Here is a 16,526-nt window from a genome sequence, read left to right as displayed (position 1 = left end):
TGACAGGAGCCACTGCTAGAAATGGCTACCCTTCTTCCAGGCACTCATTGTGGGCTAGGGCTCAGCCTGGGTAACAGGGAATCAGAGATGGGTAAAAAGAAATGAAGCAGGAAATTTCAGCTCAGGCATCTCAGGTCCAGAAGGGCCTTTTTCCAGGCACTTCTAGACTTCTGAACTGAACCAACAAAGGACTTTGGTACCTGGAGTCTCTCTCAGGTCCATACATGTTTTCTAGGGAGTTCACAAAAGCCAGGCTCTGGATTGGACTCAGAGATGATGGAGAGACAAGAGCCTGCTTTCCAGGAAACCACAGTCTAGGGGAATGGGGGCCTCAGCATAAACTAGAGGTAACAGTAGAGGAGTTGATCAACTGCAGAGGTTGGGGCAACATTAATGAGCAACTTCAAGATCAGAAGTCAGAAAATTCTGATTAGGGTTTCAAATGAAGGCACAGGAAGGAAGAAGAGTAGTGGCAAAAAGATGTGTATGGAAGAGGAACCGGCACAAGCAACAACCTGAAATTAGATATCTTGTTCTATCACTTGAAGGATGCCTACCCAGGGAGAGTGGCATTGTCGCAAAGCAGTGGAGAACGTGGTGCTTGATGTTCTAGGGCTGAACCATGACAGCAGCTGGTGCTGGGCTGTGGCAGGGTCTGGAGTAGGGAATTCAGCCTCACCCTAAACAAACACACTGGGCTCAAAGTCACCTGAAATAGAATTTGGTCTGGGGAGGTGGCAGGGGGAGTAGTAGTGTGTGTCGGAGTTCAAGGGTTTTCCCTGATCTGGTGATTAGGAATTGTGGCTGTCAGCATTCCCCAGCACTTCTGAGCCACACCCAGCCCCTCCAGGGCCTCTGGGCTCCTCTGCTGGCCTGGGGCAGCACTGCAATCTGGGCCTCATGCCCAGGAGAGTGCAGCATTGGGGAACAGGAAAATGCTGGGTGTCAGTCCCACTTAGGACTATTCTAGGGCATGTGAGTGAGGAGGGTACAAGTAAGATAGAGGGCTCTAAAATGACTCACAGTTTCCTCCTCACTGTTTGAAGTTTTTTCAGGCATCTTATGGGGTTTTTTTTCCAGGATAGGCATCTTGGTGACTCCTGGTCTCAAGTAGCAGAGGTGTAGATCTGGGGACAAAGAAGGAGAGTCATTAATACAAGGAACCCTCCACTGCCCACAGCCTGACTTCTGCCCCATGCAGAGGTTAGAATTTGAAAACAGTATCTAGGGGTCACATTGAAGATATGGCTCTAATCTTTGATCTCATGCCTATTCCTGTGAGCACAATGACCTCCCTGAGCCCCCAAGTTGTAAAGAGTGGGTTCTGAAGTGAGCCTCCAACTAGGACTTACTCTATCAAGGTTGCAGCTACCAAAGGCCAAGTGATCACCCCAGGGCAGCATTGGAGGAAGCAGGGCTGGGTTTGCCTATTTCCAATCCATGAGAGGTCACTACTGAATTCTAGCTTTGCTCCTGCCTGGAATCCAATTGGTATGTGCTGTGTTAATTGAAATCTCTTTTTCTCATTAGATTTTGAGCTTCTCAAGAGCAAGACTATATCTGCTGTGCCCAGTGCTTCATCCTTGGTGCTTGGCCTGGGGTGTGGCATGGAGTAGGGGGAAGGCTAGTCAGCTGAAGAAAAGAAATGCTTGTGTGAATTAACATGAACATGAATGACTCCAAGGTCCTCTAAGGCCTTTTGCTCTAGAAGGCATTCTGGGATGCTTGGGAGTGGCCTATGGCCAAGGCAGGAGGGACCTTAGGGCCTGCTGGAAAGGTTATGACTTAGGCTATCACTGGTCAGCAGGCTCCAAGGGTAGGTACCATAGGAATGTGGATGGAGATGATTTAGGAAACTGGATGACTAGGGTCCTTAAGAGCCACCTGACAACCTGGGGGTACACATTAATTTTGAAAGTAAAGTAGAAGTGGAGCCAGCTCAAGAGGGGCAAAGGCCAGTTTTTAAAGCTGTGGGGGTACAGTCTCTACCCCCTGCAATCCACTTAAACCTAATCTGCAGAGGTATACAACCAGGATTTCCATTAAACCATCATCTATTTTTTTTCCCAAGAGCCTGAGGCATACGTTTAACCCATTCTACTGCTTCTACCCCTAATCAGAGGCAAGCACAGACCTGGTGCTTGCATGTGGGTCAGTTGACCTTTGGAACACAGCATCCAGAAAGATGGATGCACTAAAGTCCAAGGTTGGAGGATCCTAGAACTGAATGGCCCTGCTGGCAGAAAGATGTAAAGTATTTGCAGGCAAGTGTAGGGCACTCCCAAACTAAGCCCAGAGATTGCAAAGACTGCCTAAGACTGTATGGCCAAAGTGGCAGTGTTCAGGTGAGAGTCCACCCTAGCACTATGCTGTTTTGAGGAGGCCATGAGGGCAAGGTCAAGTTTATAAAGTCCCTGCAGAAGGTGCAGCCAACGCTTTCTTCTTCCTTTGGTTCCCCAGAGGTGCCACATGGGTAACACTAGTCAGGCCTCATATTAGGAGCACAGACCTCAGCCATTGATTTCCTGGTGGTCTCCACCTGCCAGCTCTTCTTCTTCATGGGGCCAGCACCTACATATATATGAATATATGTCTTTCTATCTTTTTTGGTGCCCTCCCATCTGTATTCCTGCTGACCTGGTCGTGAAAGCCAGGGAAGGGATCTCTCCTCTGCTCTGTTGGTCCCACCCTACTCTGGTCGGGCATCACAGCGTCTCTGAGCTGCGACCCAGGTCAGAATTGCCACCTGCTGTCCCTCCTTTCACTTTTCTGCAAGGGTTTGAAGTCAGCTGGGTGCTCCCAGTACTTCAGGAAGCTCAGGTTGGGTCACGCGGACCCTCCCAGAGGCCACCGAAAGTATAGTCCTCTGCGGTTCTAGGTGAGATGAGAACACACTCGCGGAGTCCGGAGCCCTGATGGTGAAGCCCTTCCAAGCCCAGGCACCCAAGCTGCGTAATGCCGCAGCCTCCTGTGTGTTCCCCGACGGCTGTTCCTATCATGGGTAGACCTCCGAGGGTCCTGGAGCCTCTGGGCCCCGATGCCGTCGCTCCTTGGATAGTTCCTCCGAAGGGACAGCACCTCTGTACCCTGCCCTCCGCTTCCCCGGCTCTGCTTCCTGTGCCGCCCTCTGCCCGACCGGCCCAGCCCTTCTCACCTGCTCTCCTGGACTCTGCAGCCTCCACTGCCGCTGCACCACCAAGCAGGACTGGGGGCGGAAACGTGAGCCAGAGGGATGGGGCTGGGGGAAGGCGCGTCAGCAGCGTAGAGGTGGGGGCTGCCACCTAAGCGGGTAGTGGAGCCTCCGACGTCGCCGGGTCCCCGCGGCAGCCCGACTGGCGGCTAGCGAGCCGCCGCGCCTCTCCTCTCCTTCCAGTTCCTCCTCCCTCCCCTTTCTCCTTTTCTCTCCCTCCCCTGGCCCCTCCCCCCGTCTCTCTTCCTCTCGGTCCTCTGGCTTCTGCAACCCATCCCCCGCGATCCCACCTCCCAGTCCCGGAACCTGCCTGGACGGCTTCCCTGATGATGTCTTGGACCAGCTGCGGGATTCAGACACAGGAACTGGGTGAAGAACGCTGGCCTGCCGGCGCCGGTCGCCCCCAAGCCCAGTCTTTCCCAATCTCCGCAATCCCCCAAGCCCCCCATCACTCACTGCTGTGTTTGCATAAGCAGAATTCGGTGTGTCGATCTGAAGGAAATGACTGTCCCCCTCCCCAGTGGCTAGGCCAGGCTCAAACCCTACATTATACCCCCTTTCAAAATAATAATAATGAATCAGCTTGTGGATCCCTGCAGGACATTCTTCCATTTGCCATCCCATCCTTTCTGGCACTTTGGGGTGGGAGGTGGAGTTGAGGAAATGCAGATTTGGGCCACCCTGGATGGCAGACCTGAGCTGCTTAGGACATTTGGCAAGAGGCACACATTCCTCCCAGACAACCCCTTTCCCATATAGATGCTCTCAGAAGAGTATATATAGAGTCACCACAAAGACAAACCCTGCTCACACCCACCTTGCCAGACTCAAAGACCAAGGCAGACATGCACACACCAGCAGTACAAACCCCACCCCACCCCCACACACACATAGATGACCCTAACCCAACTGCCTTTTCTCTCTGGAATGGAAGGACTTGCAGCAATGGTTGTGGGTTCCGTGACAGGGAGAATCCGGCACACTTGACCCTGGGGCTCCCAGTATCAGGACTCAACAATGGGAAACTTCTCTTCCAGCTCCCACACTCCCATCTTTTCCCTTCAGGACCCAAACCTGCTCTGCAGGGACACAGCAGAGGTGCTGACAACTGACAACTCCTTGTAGGATACAGTCTGCCTCTCTAACATACACATACTCCCTGAAAGATGGGGCCCATTTTCCTCCCTCTCTCCACAATAGCTCTATTCCTACTCCTTTCTGCAAGCCTGGATGGATCGGAATACTGGTAGGAAGGGAAGCCCAGCCTAGGATCCTAGGAGCTCTGGCCTGTTCCAGGAGTTGTCCTCAAGGGCTGGGTGGGGTACCCAGGCTTCTGCTGGTGCCCCCCCCCCCCCCGGCCATCTGCTGAACTTGAATAGGAAGGGCTATCTCTGGCTGAGATGAATGTGTGCTCTACTGTGTATGTGGAGAAAAGTCCATGATGGGTTTGCTTCCTTTGTATCCCCTTTCCCAGGTAATAAAAGAACCACAGATTCTCACGCGGCTACCAAACTCAGGGCTGAACTGGGGTTTGGAGTCCCAGATCACCCACCCTTCTCCCGGGCTTTGTGCCAATCTGCCCACCCTCACCAGTAAAGAGACTCGGCCTCCTCGGACAGACATGGTTTATTAATTCGGCCGGAGGTGCCGCGGGGCAGCAGGCCAAGTTTGGCACTGGGAAAAACCAAAGGGAGTACAGACAAACGTTCTGCTCTACGCTAGGGAGCGCTGAGGTGGCCGCTCACACACCTCCATCTCTGCCAGGAGTGCAATCTCTTCTCATACCTTGGTGCTCCAGTCCCCATTGGATAAGAGAAAGGGGAATAGGGAATGGGTAGCGGAAAGGGGGTTAGGACAAGGAAAGAAAAGACTGGGATGGAGCTGGGGAACTCGCTGGAGGAGGCCCCGAGCCCGAGTTGGCCAGTGTGCTCGCAGGGCACCTTGACTCAAAGGGGGTAGGCTGGGTGGCTTGGAAGAGGAGCGGGGCTGCTAGCTGTGTGTGTAGTAGTAGTTGTAGTCATCCTCGCACCGGTCAAAAGGGCCAGGCGGGCTGCAAGGCTCGCCATCCGGGCCCGGCACAGAACGCTCACGTAGGCGCACCGCGTCGTACAGACCCTGCGGCGGCTCGTCGAGCAGCACATCCCGTTCCGACCGGGAGCGCGTCAGGAGGCCCACGTTACGCAGGAGCAACAGGACCGGCGCATAGAGCAGGTTGGCCAGGCCCATGCCAAGGCTGAGCTGCTCAAAGCCAAGCGAGTGTACAATATGGCCAGCTACTATGGGCCCGAGCGCGTAGGCCACGGAATAGGAGATGTCAGCGATGGCATAGACGCTGCCGTAGACTGAGACGTGGCGCACGTCCACGAGAAAGGCTAACGTGGGCAGCAGCGCGGTGTCCACTAGTGCAATGCCGAAGCAGAGGCCACAGAGGGAGACCACTAGCGGCGCGAAGGACCGGCAGGCTGGCACAATGCACGAGCTGGCACCAATCACTGCCAGCCCCAGCGCACCATACAGCCACTGCAGGTGTGGATAGCGCGCTGCCAGGCGTACGGTGAGGTAGACACCTAGCACGTGGGGCACAAAGGCCGGCAACCAGGCCATTCCCATCTCCCACTCCGACGCCGCCATCGTGTTCTTCATCCACGTGGCGATAGTGGGCTCGAGGAAGGCTAGGGGAATGTTGCAAGTGGTCAGCGCGCCGGCTACCACAGCGATGTAAGGGTCCAGCATGAGGCGATGGATGGGCGTGCCCACTGGCAGGTTGGCTCGAGCGCGTGCAGCTGCAGAGAAGGGCTTGGCCACCGCCAACAGCAACAGCGCGTCGAAGAGTGACACGGCAGCAAGCACCAGAAAGGGCACGCGCTTTCCAGCGAACTCATAGAGGATGCCCCCGAAGGGCGGCGCCACTAGGCTTCCAAAACTGATGAACGCCAGCGCCACGCCCAGCGCTCGACTGCGCTCGGGCTCCTCAGGATACTTGTCCGCGATCATGGCAATGCCGGACGTGTCGGCGAAGGCTGAACCCAGGCCCTGCAGGCTGCGTGCTGCGAACAGCGTGGCGTAGTCCTCAGCGAAGGCGAACATAACTGTGGAGGCAAACATAACGCCCAAGCCAATAAGCAGCGGCACATCGTAGCTCATGCGGTCAATGAAGGGCCCGCTCAAGGGATTCACCAGCAACTGCAGTATGGCCTTGGAGGCAAACAGAACCCCAATTTTCACATCTTCACTTTCCGTGGGGTAGCGAGGCCGCAAGATCGATCGGGCAGGCCCGGCAGCCGTCGGGGACGAGGTGTTGGCAGTGTAGGCGCTAGCATTAGCCAGAGTGGGCGGCGGCAGGGTGGGCTCCCACCCCTCGGAGGTCAGGGTGGGGCTCTCGCTGCCCCCGCGCATGTGAGCGATGTAGTCGGGCACGATGGGTACGATGACCATGTACAGCATGTTGTCCAGTAACAGCGCCACGCACACGATGACCAGCACCAGGCGCCGCTGCCTCTGGGGCTCTTGCAGTGCCGCATCCACCGCTTCCGACAGCTTGGTGGCCGCTGCCCGGGCCTGGCCGGCCGGTGCCGCAGGTTCCATGCCCCCACCTAGCTGCTCCTCCGAGGACGCCTCCACCGGAGTTGGGCACCAGCGTCCCGCAGTGCAGAGACCAGGGCGCGGGACTTCGGGGGCGCGGTCCTCGCCGCGCAGCGCCCCCTGTGCCTCAGGTGGCTGTGGGGCTCATGCCCCCGGGTCCAGGGAAATGCAAAGACTCCGTCCGGCAAGGAGCAGCCTCCGCTTTGAGCAGATCCTGGGACCCGCCGCCAGTGGGCTCAGGTGCGGCTGCGAAGGCGGGTGCGCAGAGGGGTTGGGGCAGAGACTGGGAGTGCTACGCCTGGGGAGCGCAGCAAGCACTCCCTGCCGTGCCGAGGCCTCTCGCGCGGGCCGAGGGGCATGCTTCTGCCGCCCGCCGGTTCACTCGCCCTGCCGCCGCGTTCCCCTCCCTTCGCGTCGGCTCTTGCCTCCTCCTCCGCCTCCTCCTCTTTTTTTCCTTTCCACTCGGGGCTGTGACGCGGCGAGTCCCGGCCCCCGAGTGGTGCCCCGGCCACTTGCGTCGCTCATGCTAATGCAACGTCGGCGGGGCGGGGGCCAGGGGCGGGGCGCGGCCGGGCAGGGGTCTTCTCCCTCGGTGCGCCGGGGCTACAAGCCCCTGGAAGGGGTCTTAGTGCAGAATGGTCCTGCACAAACCCCTAGAGATGTGCGCACCCTGAGAGGAACGGGCCCTCTGTCTCTTCCAGTTCTAGGACCTACGGGGTCAGCCCCCGCTCTTCTCATGAGAAGAGGGGCGCGGCCGCCAGTTCCCCGCAGCCCAACGGGAGACGGGGCAACCCGGGGCTTGAGATCGCCACCTCAGAAGGATTTCGGCGCACAGCGGGCTGGGAGCCCCCGAGGTGAGCCGTGCTGCGTCCATCTGTTCTCGCAGCTGGAATGTGGAGCCGCTACCCGAGGGGCGCTGGGCACTGACCCCCAAGCCCTTTCTCTGGCCCCGCCCCCTGGCTCCTTCCACCCCCGCGGAAAGGGAGGGGGAGGCTCAGAGACTGCTGGGCCTGCTGTGGACTGACCAGCCCTTCTTCAGAATGTCACCGCAGCTAATTCCCGGCTATGAAACAAGTGGGGATTGAGGGGGAAAGTCGATCGCCCCCAGGCAGGGTTCGCTAATACAACCCTGTTCCTCGCAGTCTCCCGCACTGCCTTGGCACCCTCCTCCCTCCCGCTTGCCTGGACTCTCCCTTCTGCTCTCTCAGTGCGGGTCCCCCAGCTCCGCCTCTTCTCCCTTCTGTTCTCCTCACCCCCTCCCCACTCTTAACTCCTCCCAGGCCCTCGCCTCACCAGACCAAGCCCTCCCTCAGCTCCTGCGAGTCTCCGCCCACTTTTCTACATACCCTGATTCGGCTTCCCCCAATTCCAGAGCCGCTTCCCAGCCCCGGGTGGGCTCGTCAGTTATGTCGTCCTCTCTTGGAGCTGTAAGAAACTCCGTCTGGGAGCTGCGCCCACTCACTACGCAAGGCCCAGCAGCCTTGATGTCTTGAGAGATTCAAGGGAGGCTCACCTTTAGAGAGAGTTGCACACGCCGAGGTGCCCCATTCTCAGCTGATAGGCTGAGCTGTCTAGGAGTGTATGCTGGGCCTGATGCGTCCCCAGAAGAGCTTTGACCCTGGATGGCACGTAGAGCCTGTGTTCCCCTCCTCAGATTGGCAGGAGAGAAGCTCGAAGGCAGCTGAGGTTGGGAGATTGGTGTTGTTGAGATTACAATTTGTCTCTCTTCCTCTTCCAGAGTCTCCAACCTCATTCTTCTGGCCTCAAAAGCAAACTAGCATTTTATTAGATCCAGCTTCTCCCACTGTGACTCCCACCTTGCAGGAGGTATCGTGATGCAGTACAAAGAACGTGGTCTTTAGAGGCAGACAACTTAGGATGGCCAGATCTGCCACTTACTAGATAAGGGGACCTAGGAGGAATTATTTTGCCTCTGTCTGTTGGTTACTTTTTCTGTAAAATGGAACAATGGATTACCTACTGCTTAGTGTTCCTGGCTTAGTAAGAGCAATGTAAGTACTTGCTATTGTGATTATCATTGTAAAATGTGCTGTTTTATCCTCATGTCACAGTTGAGGGACATGTGAAGAGCAGATAAGACATGGAGGCACCCTGGCTAACTGGATGGGCCCTCTGGTTAGGTGGGCATTGTGATTTCAGGCTCTGTCTGGGCTGGTGGAGGGTGCAAAGGGAACTGGGAAGTTGGCTTCTGTCCCTGAGCTCTCTGTGAGATGAGGCAATGGAGACCAGAGTGTCAGTGTGAGAGGCAACAGCTTTGCCATCTATTGCCCAATCTTCCCAGGCATCCCAGGGAAGGAGGAGAAACTCCTTTACTTGTGGTATTGCTGGCACATGCTCTACAGAGAACCTCCCTTTTGTCTGGGGGAGGGAAAGAACCCTATTGTGGGGACAGCTCGGCTTTGACTTTCCTTGGGTGATTCATAATCCCTATCTGGGACTTAGCCTTGGCCTCTGTCTAGTAAGGGTTTAGGTGGGAGTCCACTCCTGCAGCCATCAAATGGAAATGTATGTTGTAGAAGGGCTCTTTTAGGGTAAGAGAATTATTTTAAATTTTATTTGAGAGTCTTTATTCATTACATATAATTCTCCAGCGCATCCTAGTCTCACCCTTAGCTGACTTTTCACATTTTTGTCACTTGCCTGGGTCTAATCATTTAAGACTTCTGAGCTCTTTGGACACTCCCATTGAGGCTTTTAAAGGGGGCTGTCTTCCAACATGCAGTGATTGTTTATGCTTATGTTACTTGCCCTGTGTGATTAAAAACAGGAGGCAGGAAAGAATTTGAGGCTTAAGTTTTCTGTCTTGTGGATAAAAAACAATGGAATATTAGAGAAAATTTCCCAGTAACTTCAAGGTGAAGACCGTTTCTCCCAGCTCCCTAGCCCACATAATTCATAGCTATTTCTGAGCATGAAGCCAAGTTGTCTCTGGGATCATGCTTAACTCTCAGTCCTCCATTCCTATAGGGCAAGAAATAGGCTCACTTATTAAGCACTTGTTCTGTGTCAGAGGCATTGTGTGTTCAGTTTTACTTCGTTTTTTCTCAATCCTGGTGCAGTATAAATGCTATCCCCCTTGTCTTACTGGTTGAGGAAACTGGGCATAGAAGACCTGGATCTTAGCTCAAGATCCGTGTAACAGATCCTGGCTTTAAACCCAGACTGTGGAACCTGCCTTGTGGTCCTCATGCTGAGTCTTGTTATGCTGCAGCTGCTTTACCCACACCTGGTGGCTTAAGCAGATGAAGACCCAGGAGAAAAGGAAGGTAATGAGCAGGTTCCTTCAGCAGGCCCCAGGGACACTAAACTTCATTCCTCAACTTCCAGACCTGAAATCACCCCATCTCTTCTTCAATTAGCACCAAGGACTGGGTACAGGGGTTAGAGGTAGGCAATGGCCTTCTTCAGCAAAAGGTCTTAGGGAGAAGGATCCCCTGATCTGGGACCAGCTGTGAGAACAATCCTCTTTCCTTGCTGAGGATGTCTGGAGCTGTCCGTGGTGCTGGCCCTAGCGCTGTCACTTGCTAAACAGTTTCCAAGGGCCCAACTATCTTCCTGTGCCTGTGACTTCCCTTCCTTGAACTCTTGGTAAGTTTTTTCCCCAAGATTCCTCTTTCTAAGCATAACTTACAGGTGAAAGGAAGCTTCCTATCCAATCCTGGGAAAATGGAAGCTTTTTTAAAAATTTTATTTATTTATTTATTTTTTTAAAAACCACATATAGCCATTGTTACTGCAGGGTACATCTGTAGCACTAAGTTTCAGTTGAATGAGTAAAGGAAGAAATTAATTTATTAAACACATAGAAGTACTTATGATGTGCCAGGCACTGTTAAAAGCATTTTACAAATATTAACTCATTTAATGCTCTCACCAACATTTGTATTACCTTTTTATGGTCAAGGACACTGAGGTGAAGTAATTTATCCACAGAGAACTCACAAGCAGTGGGGACTTATTCAAATACAAGGGATCTAGCTTCAGTGTCCATCTTCTAGTCACCATGATATTCTGATGCAAGACAGCTGAGAATGAGAGGACTTACTTGACAAGATATACCCAAATGCTTGAATCTTAGTAGGAACTTTATTATTCTATGTGGCTAGAGATAGTTTGGTGATTTGGGCTTGACAACATTCTTTTCATTTTATCCAGTGGACACAGCTGTGGCCTCAGCCTGATAGAACAAAGTCTGTCTCCTGCTGTACTAGTGCCATGGGGAGCTGATTGGGGACTGGGGATTCCTGGTGTATGGGAATTTGGGGAGGGAGGGAAGGACAGCCATCCTGCACCATGCCTGGGTGAGGTCTGCTATGTATATGGGGGGCTCTCGAGTGGGTTGCAAGGTTGTGGTAGCTTGAATGGAGCGAGCTACCAGTCCAGCCTGGCCTCATTTCTGAGGAGGACATAGGGACACATCAATTCTGGGATTTTTGTCATTTATTACCTCACTAAGACATGGGTCCCTGAGAAGTGAAATGACTGTGTTTTCATGAGGAAGCAGGCTGGTGTGGTGGTGGCAGCATGTGGGCGGGGTGCCTGCTCCTGATTTATTATTTCTTTGTCTCCCTGGAAGCACTTAAGTACAGGCTTAGTTCCAATGAAGCTCATGAGCCTCTTTGGATTCCGGCACAGGGGTGAGGGGTATAGTTTGCCCAGGCCTAGCTACATCTCCCCTATATGCTGCCTTGGGAGGGCCCCAGGGCTTCAACATCACCTAATTAATTTAGGCTTCCACAGCCATGTATTTTCAGATTCAAAGGAACATAGTGGCCTGTGTCAGCTGTTCCCGGAAAACTGTGAGTCGGGTGGCTGGAAGCCAGAGCGCTACGTGCCTGCCTGGCTGCCCTTGGCTAGTCCATCCCAGGGCCCAGAAGTGCCTTGTGCACAACATAGAAAGGGACTGTGGCTTCTGCAATGTAGGTGAACCTCAAAGCCTACCTGCTTTCCTTCTGACTCTCGGATAGTTCACATGGACCATTGATTCAAAGCAAAGCCTCAAAAATCCCTCTGGTTTCTGCTCCCACACTTATTTCCATTCCAATCCAATGAGTCTTTCAGATTGATCTCTCTCCTCCATTGAGGCAGACTCCTGCCTGCTGTCAGCTCAGACTCTACATCTCCTCTTAACACTATATACCTCCCTACACTATACCTCCCTACACCCCTGCCTCCTCACTCAGTCAACCCACTCCTGCATGGACACCAACTGTTTCTCTGTAAAGTTCTAGGCAAGCTTCCAGGCTCACAGACCCTGCATAGCCCCCTTGCTTCCTGGGACTGCTGCCCAGCTTCTTCCCTGAGCATTGTAGCCTTCCAAAATGCCTCTTTCCTCCCATCTTCCCTAATTAATCCCAGAGCTCTTACCTGTGCACCATTGAACCAATGTTCTTACGGCTCCTGCTTGTTTTCCTCTCCTTGGTTCCTGAAATAGTGTAAACAGCTCCCCCCAAGCCCCAAATTCCATCAAATTTCCTGCTCCTCTGGAATCTATCCCACATAACATTGAAGCTATTCTCCCAAACCAGGCTTGAAGATAGGTACTGTGGCTTGCTTGTGACAGCACCAGCTGTAGCACCTTGCATGGGAACTGATGGGTCAGTGGTGTTTGAATCCACTTCTACATTTATTAAAATGAAAATTAATCAAATAAGTAATACAGAAAAATATTCTTCTTATAGAAACTAGAGCATGATAAATATTTGGTCTCCTCTGCCACAATTATTCTTTTTTCCTTCTATTTTTTTATTTATAATTTTTAAATTAGTTCATTATAGATTCACTGACTTTTTGTTAGTGCATAATAGTTACACATAATATTGGGATTCATTTGGACATAATTATACAAGCATGGAATATAATTTGTTCCAATTCAATCCACAGTTCTTCCCATTTCTCTCTCCTCCCTCCCACTGTTCCTTTTTTTTTTTTTTTACTTTTTTTTCCTCAGTCCCAGAAACTGTATTTACTAACCCAGTACAAACACCATTTCAAAATTATGTTAATTACATTTATGCCAGCTGATTCCTCTTGATGTCAATTCCTTTAACATCAGTGATAATCCACTGGCTGAGTTTCTTAGGACAAATATGACCTAACTCTGCATACACAAAATTACCAGAAACTTATAAACCTGCAGTAACAGTCCAGGAGACACAATTACTCTTTTCAAAGTATATTTTTCAACCATTTTCTTAACTCTTTCCATACATATATATGAGCTCATATAAAATTTAACAAACATTTTGCTCACATAAACATATTTAAGATTTTTTTTTTGGTGGTGGTGGTGGGGTTTGAACTCCAGGGCTTGTGCATGCAAGGCAAGCACCCTACCAACCGAGTTATATCCTCAGCACTATTTAAGAATATTTAACATGAATTTTGTTATATATGTCTCCTCTGCTCTCATTTTTCATTCAACACTCTATCCACTTTAGTCTCTAATTAAAATAGCTCTATTTTCTTAAGCTGCTGAATAGCTTTTGTGTCATTTTTGTTCTTATGAGTAAACCAGTGCTTTTTAACGTTTCCCTATCAATGGACATTTAGATTATTTCTGATTTATAGATGTTACAGTGTGACAATGAGTCTTCTTATGCTAGTGTGGAGATGCTTAATGATGCACTAGTAACTGGGATTGCTGAAACCCCAACAATCTCTACCCATTTTACATTTTAAAAGAAATTTCCAAATTGCCCTCCAGAGTGGTCGCATAAATGTATCACTCTTCGAGCAATGTGTGGGGGGTACAAGTCCCCCATGCCCATGCCCGCATTCACTCTTTACCAGTATTTTCCCCTTTCATCAGTCTGATGGGAAAAAAGTGGTATTCAATATCATTATAATCATTTAACTTTTTAGTTGGCCAAAAAACTTTTTGTATATTTATTAGCCATTTGTTTTTCCTTTTTCTCTCTTTGCTTTTCTATTAGGTTGTTTGTCTTTTTTTCACCTGAGTTGTAAGTAATCTCAATATTTAAAACTGGAATATCTTTGTCCCAGACATGTACATTACAGATTAAAATTATTGATACTTCTTCATTACTAGATTTGATATTTTTATTTATTGGGCAGGATAAATGAGAGTGGATATGACATTGCTGCATCAGTTAAAACCCTTCAGAGACTCTTCATCAGCAATGGGAGAGAGTCCAAGTTCTTTAATTTAACATAAAAGGTCCTCTATTATTCATCCATCTCTACAGTCTCAATGTGATGCCCATATTTGATCCTGATTTCATCACCTTCAATCTCTGTCTGTCTCTTTAACTTGGAGCAAGTTGACTTAAATTCTCTGGGTCTAGGATCTGTCATTTAAAAAAACTTACAGAGTTGTCCCTCCTTTACAAGTTTCTAACTCTGATCTTGTGCAAGTTACCTAACCTCTCTGAAACATACCTACCCATCTATAAAATGGGTGCATTTACAGTACCTTATAGGGTTCAATATAGATGGAATGAGATTACTTGTAAATTTTGATGCTATTGTTCATTATACCACCTCCTGTTTGCCTAGAGGACTTCTACTCAATTTTTGTGATCGAATCAATCTCCACCCCAAATAGAATTATTTTTTCCTCCCTTGTGTCATGACCACATACTTCTTGCTGTACATATCACAGTATTTTACAATGATGTGCTCTGCTTCCTCTAATGAAGTGTATACCCTTGACAGTTGGGTCTGAGACAGACAGGTCTCACTCCCTGACTGGTACAGAACACCCTGAATAGTTAACCATGGAATGGAAGAATGCACCTGTTTATCATTTTAAAAGAATTAGGGCTTTCTCATTGTGCCAAAGTTCTGTTACCCTGGAATGTACTGGGAAATCCTTAATGGGAGGATGAGATTTTCCTGAAAAATACTCTCAGATATACCCTGAGGAAACCGGGAAATGGTTCCCCTGATTGAATAGTTGAGTAGGCAAAAAGATATTAAAGGAAAATTGCATTTTGCTATCAGAGCTGCCTCTGCTGCGAAAACCAAGAGTATAGATGAAGGCCACCAGTCATCTTTCCAGATTTTGAGGCTTGTCGGAGCTCAGTCCAAGCAACCAGAGTCACTTCCATTTTTAGACTTGACAAGCATGGGTTTGGGGTAAGGACAAGCTAGTTCTGAGGACAGAGTCATAGACAGGGGACCTGTGTGGGAGGATGCATCTGTGTCTCCCTGGCACCCAGCACACTGTGGTACATGGAAGGGCTTTGTGAGAATCTAAAGGAGATACTCATCACGGAGCCAGTCATTCTGAATGGGTAAATAGTGGCCATCTACTCTATGTGCCTGGCTAATGTGATCACAGCTTCAAGATTATCTGTCTTGAAGTCTCTGAAAACAGGCTCCCAGGTGTGGACATGGATGGTAGAGATGAAAGAAGAAGGCCCCATCTAGTGGGAAGATTGGGCTTTGAAGAGCCTGTGTACTGTGCCCACAACCTCACTACAGAGGGGCTGAGTTTTGTACAGGGGTTTCAAGAGGGGCAGTCGTGCTTGTAGTCAGCCCTGTGTCAATGACTTGTGTCTGTCTAAGTGGCTGGAAGTCGGGTCTTTCCAGCCTGGCAGCTGGTGCCTTGTCCAGACAAATCCGTGATGTGAGAGAGGTCAAGAGCAGCCGCAGTACCAGCTGCAGCACCATGCCAGCCACGGTGGAAGGCTTTTATCATTATTAGTTTTCAATCTCATAACACCCTGTGAGGTAATTCCTCTTCTGGACTCTTTTAGCTGAAGATTGGCAGGGCGGGAAGATGGAGTAAAGTACCAAGGTCACAAGCTGTCTGACTCACTGTTTGGTCATGTGGCTTTAGTGCTTTGGGGGCCTGTGGTATTCTTCCACAGCCTTCAAAGCCCTGTTTTTTCCACAGCACCTCCACTTCCACAGGATCGATGCCGCCGTACTCCCCCGAGTGCTGGTCCAACCCCAGGTACCTAGGAGCAGGTACCCTTTATTTCCTTCATCGTCAGACAGATTGACCTCTGTCCTTGTGAGCTCTTGCTGGGGCTATTGCAACAGCCTCTTGGGAGGTCCCCCGACTCTAGTATTGATACCAGTTCTTGATCCCCAAACTGCTCTAAGAGTCAACTTTTAAAATAGAAATCTTCCCCACAGTGGGTACACAATGGAGAGTTGTTAAAGTAATCAGCCTCCTGCTTCAAATTCCCATTGCCTGGGGTTGGCCACCCACTCATCATGGTTTCCAGGCCTCCTATCTGTGGTCTCCAGTCTCCCCAATGCTGCTCTTCCTAGCACTCTCTGCCACTTACAGCCTCGGCTGCCCAGGATGACCGGGTCCTGCTGGGCCAGCCCCACTGTTGACTATGTCCTCTTTCCCAGAAGAATGGGTTACTCCCTGCAGGGAGCACATGCCCACACGTGGATCTCCACCCTGACATCACGGGGAGGGATTCTGGGCCATGTTCAACCCATCTCACATCTCCCAAGCCCACCATGAGGCCCCAGACTGAAAAACACCTGGAAGGGTTCTCCACATGCATACATGTCTGTATGGATCCGTCTGAAGTGAGGCACATTCTTTTTATCTTTATTTTCACGTTAAATGTTGGTCACAACTCACCAAATTGGTTCTATAATCAACAAAAGGCTGTTGACCTGTACCTCCTTACCACATCTTCGTCATGTCAGTACTGTCACTCCTTCCCATTTTCTTTGAGATGAAACTGAGGTGCAGAGAAGTGAAGTAACTTGCTCCAGCCCACACCACCAAGAAGATAAC

The 16,526-nt window shown here is 50.8% G+C and overlaps 2 protein-coding genes across 3 annotated transcripts in view; both read right to left on the bottom strand.

Annotated features, from left to right (window-relative positions):
• The window catches only part of Chat (choline O-acetyltransferase), a 46,630-nt gene extending 45,526 nt beyond the window's left edge, over nucleotides 1-1,104 (bottom strand). Inside the window, exon 1 of one of the 2 annotated variants that reach the window (XM_046446762.2) lies at nucleotides 1,024-1,104. In XM_046446762.2, the coding sequence (XP_046302718.1) occupies nucleotides 1,024-1,089 (66 nt within the window). In that variant the 5' untranslated portion in view covers nucleotides 1,090-1,104. The remainder of the gene's footprint in view (nucleotides 1-1,023) is intronic. The other variant, XM_046446761.2, reaches the window with a different exon arrangement.
• Nucleotides 1,105-4,838: 3,734 nt separating this feature from the next.
• Nucleotides 4,839-6,775, bottom strand: Slc18a3 (solute carrier family 18 member A3). The gene has a single exon (XM_046446701.2). The coding sequence runs from the start codon at nucleotides 6,773-6,775 to the stop codon at nucleotides 5,180-5,182; it is 1,596 nt and encodes a 531-aa protein (XP_046302657.1). The 3' UTR covers nucleotides 4,839-5,179.
• Nucleotides 6,776-16,526: the final 9,751 nt, after the last annotated feature.

Source organism: Marmota monax, unplaced genomic scaffold (genome assembly GCF_021218885.2).
Source record: "Marmota monax isolate L192 unplaced genomic scaffold, Marmota_monax_Labrador192_F-V1.1 WCK01_AAM20220418_F8-fsc00207, whole genome shotgun sequence".
NCBI lineage: Eukaryota > Metazoa > Chordata > Mammalia > Rodentia > Sciuridae > Marmota > Marmota monax.
Note: the sequence above shows the minus strand (reverse complement) of the source record. Positions and strands in the feature narration are given on the sequence as shown.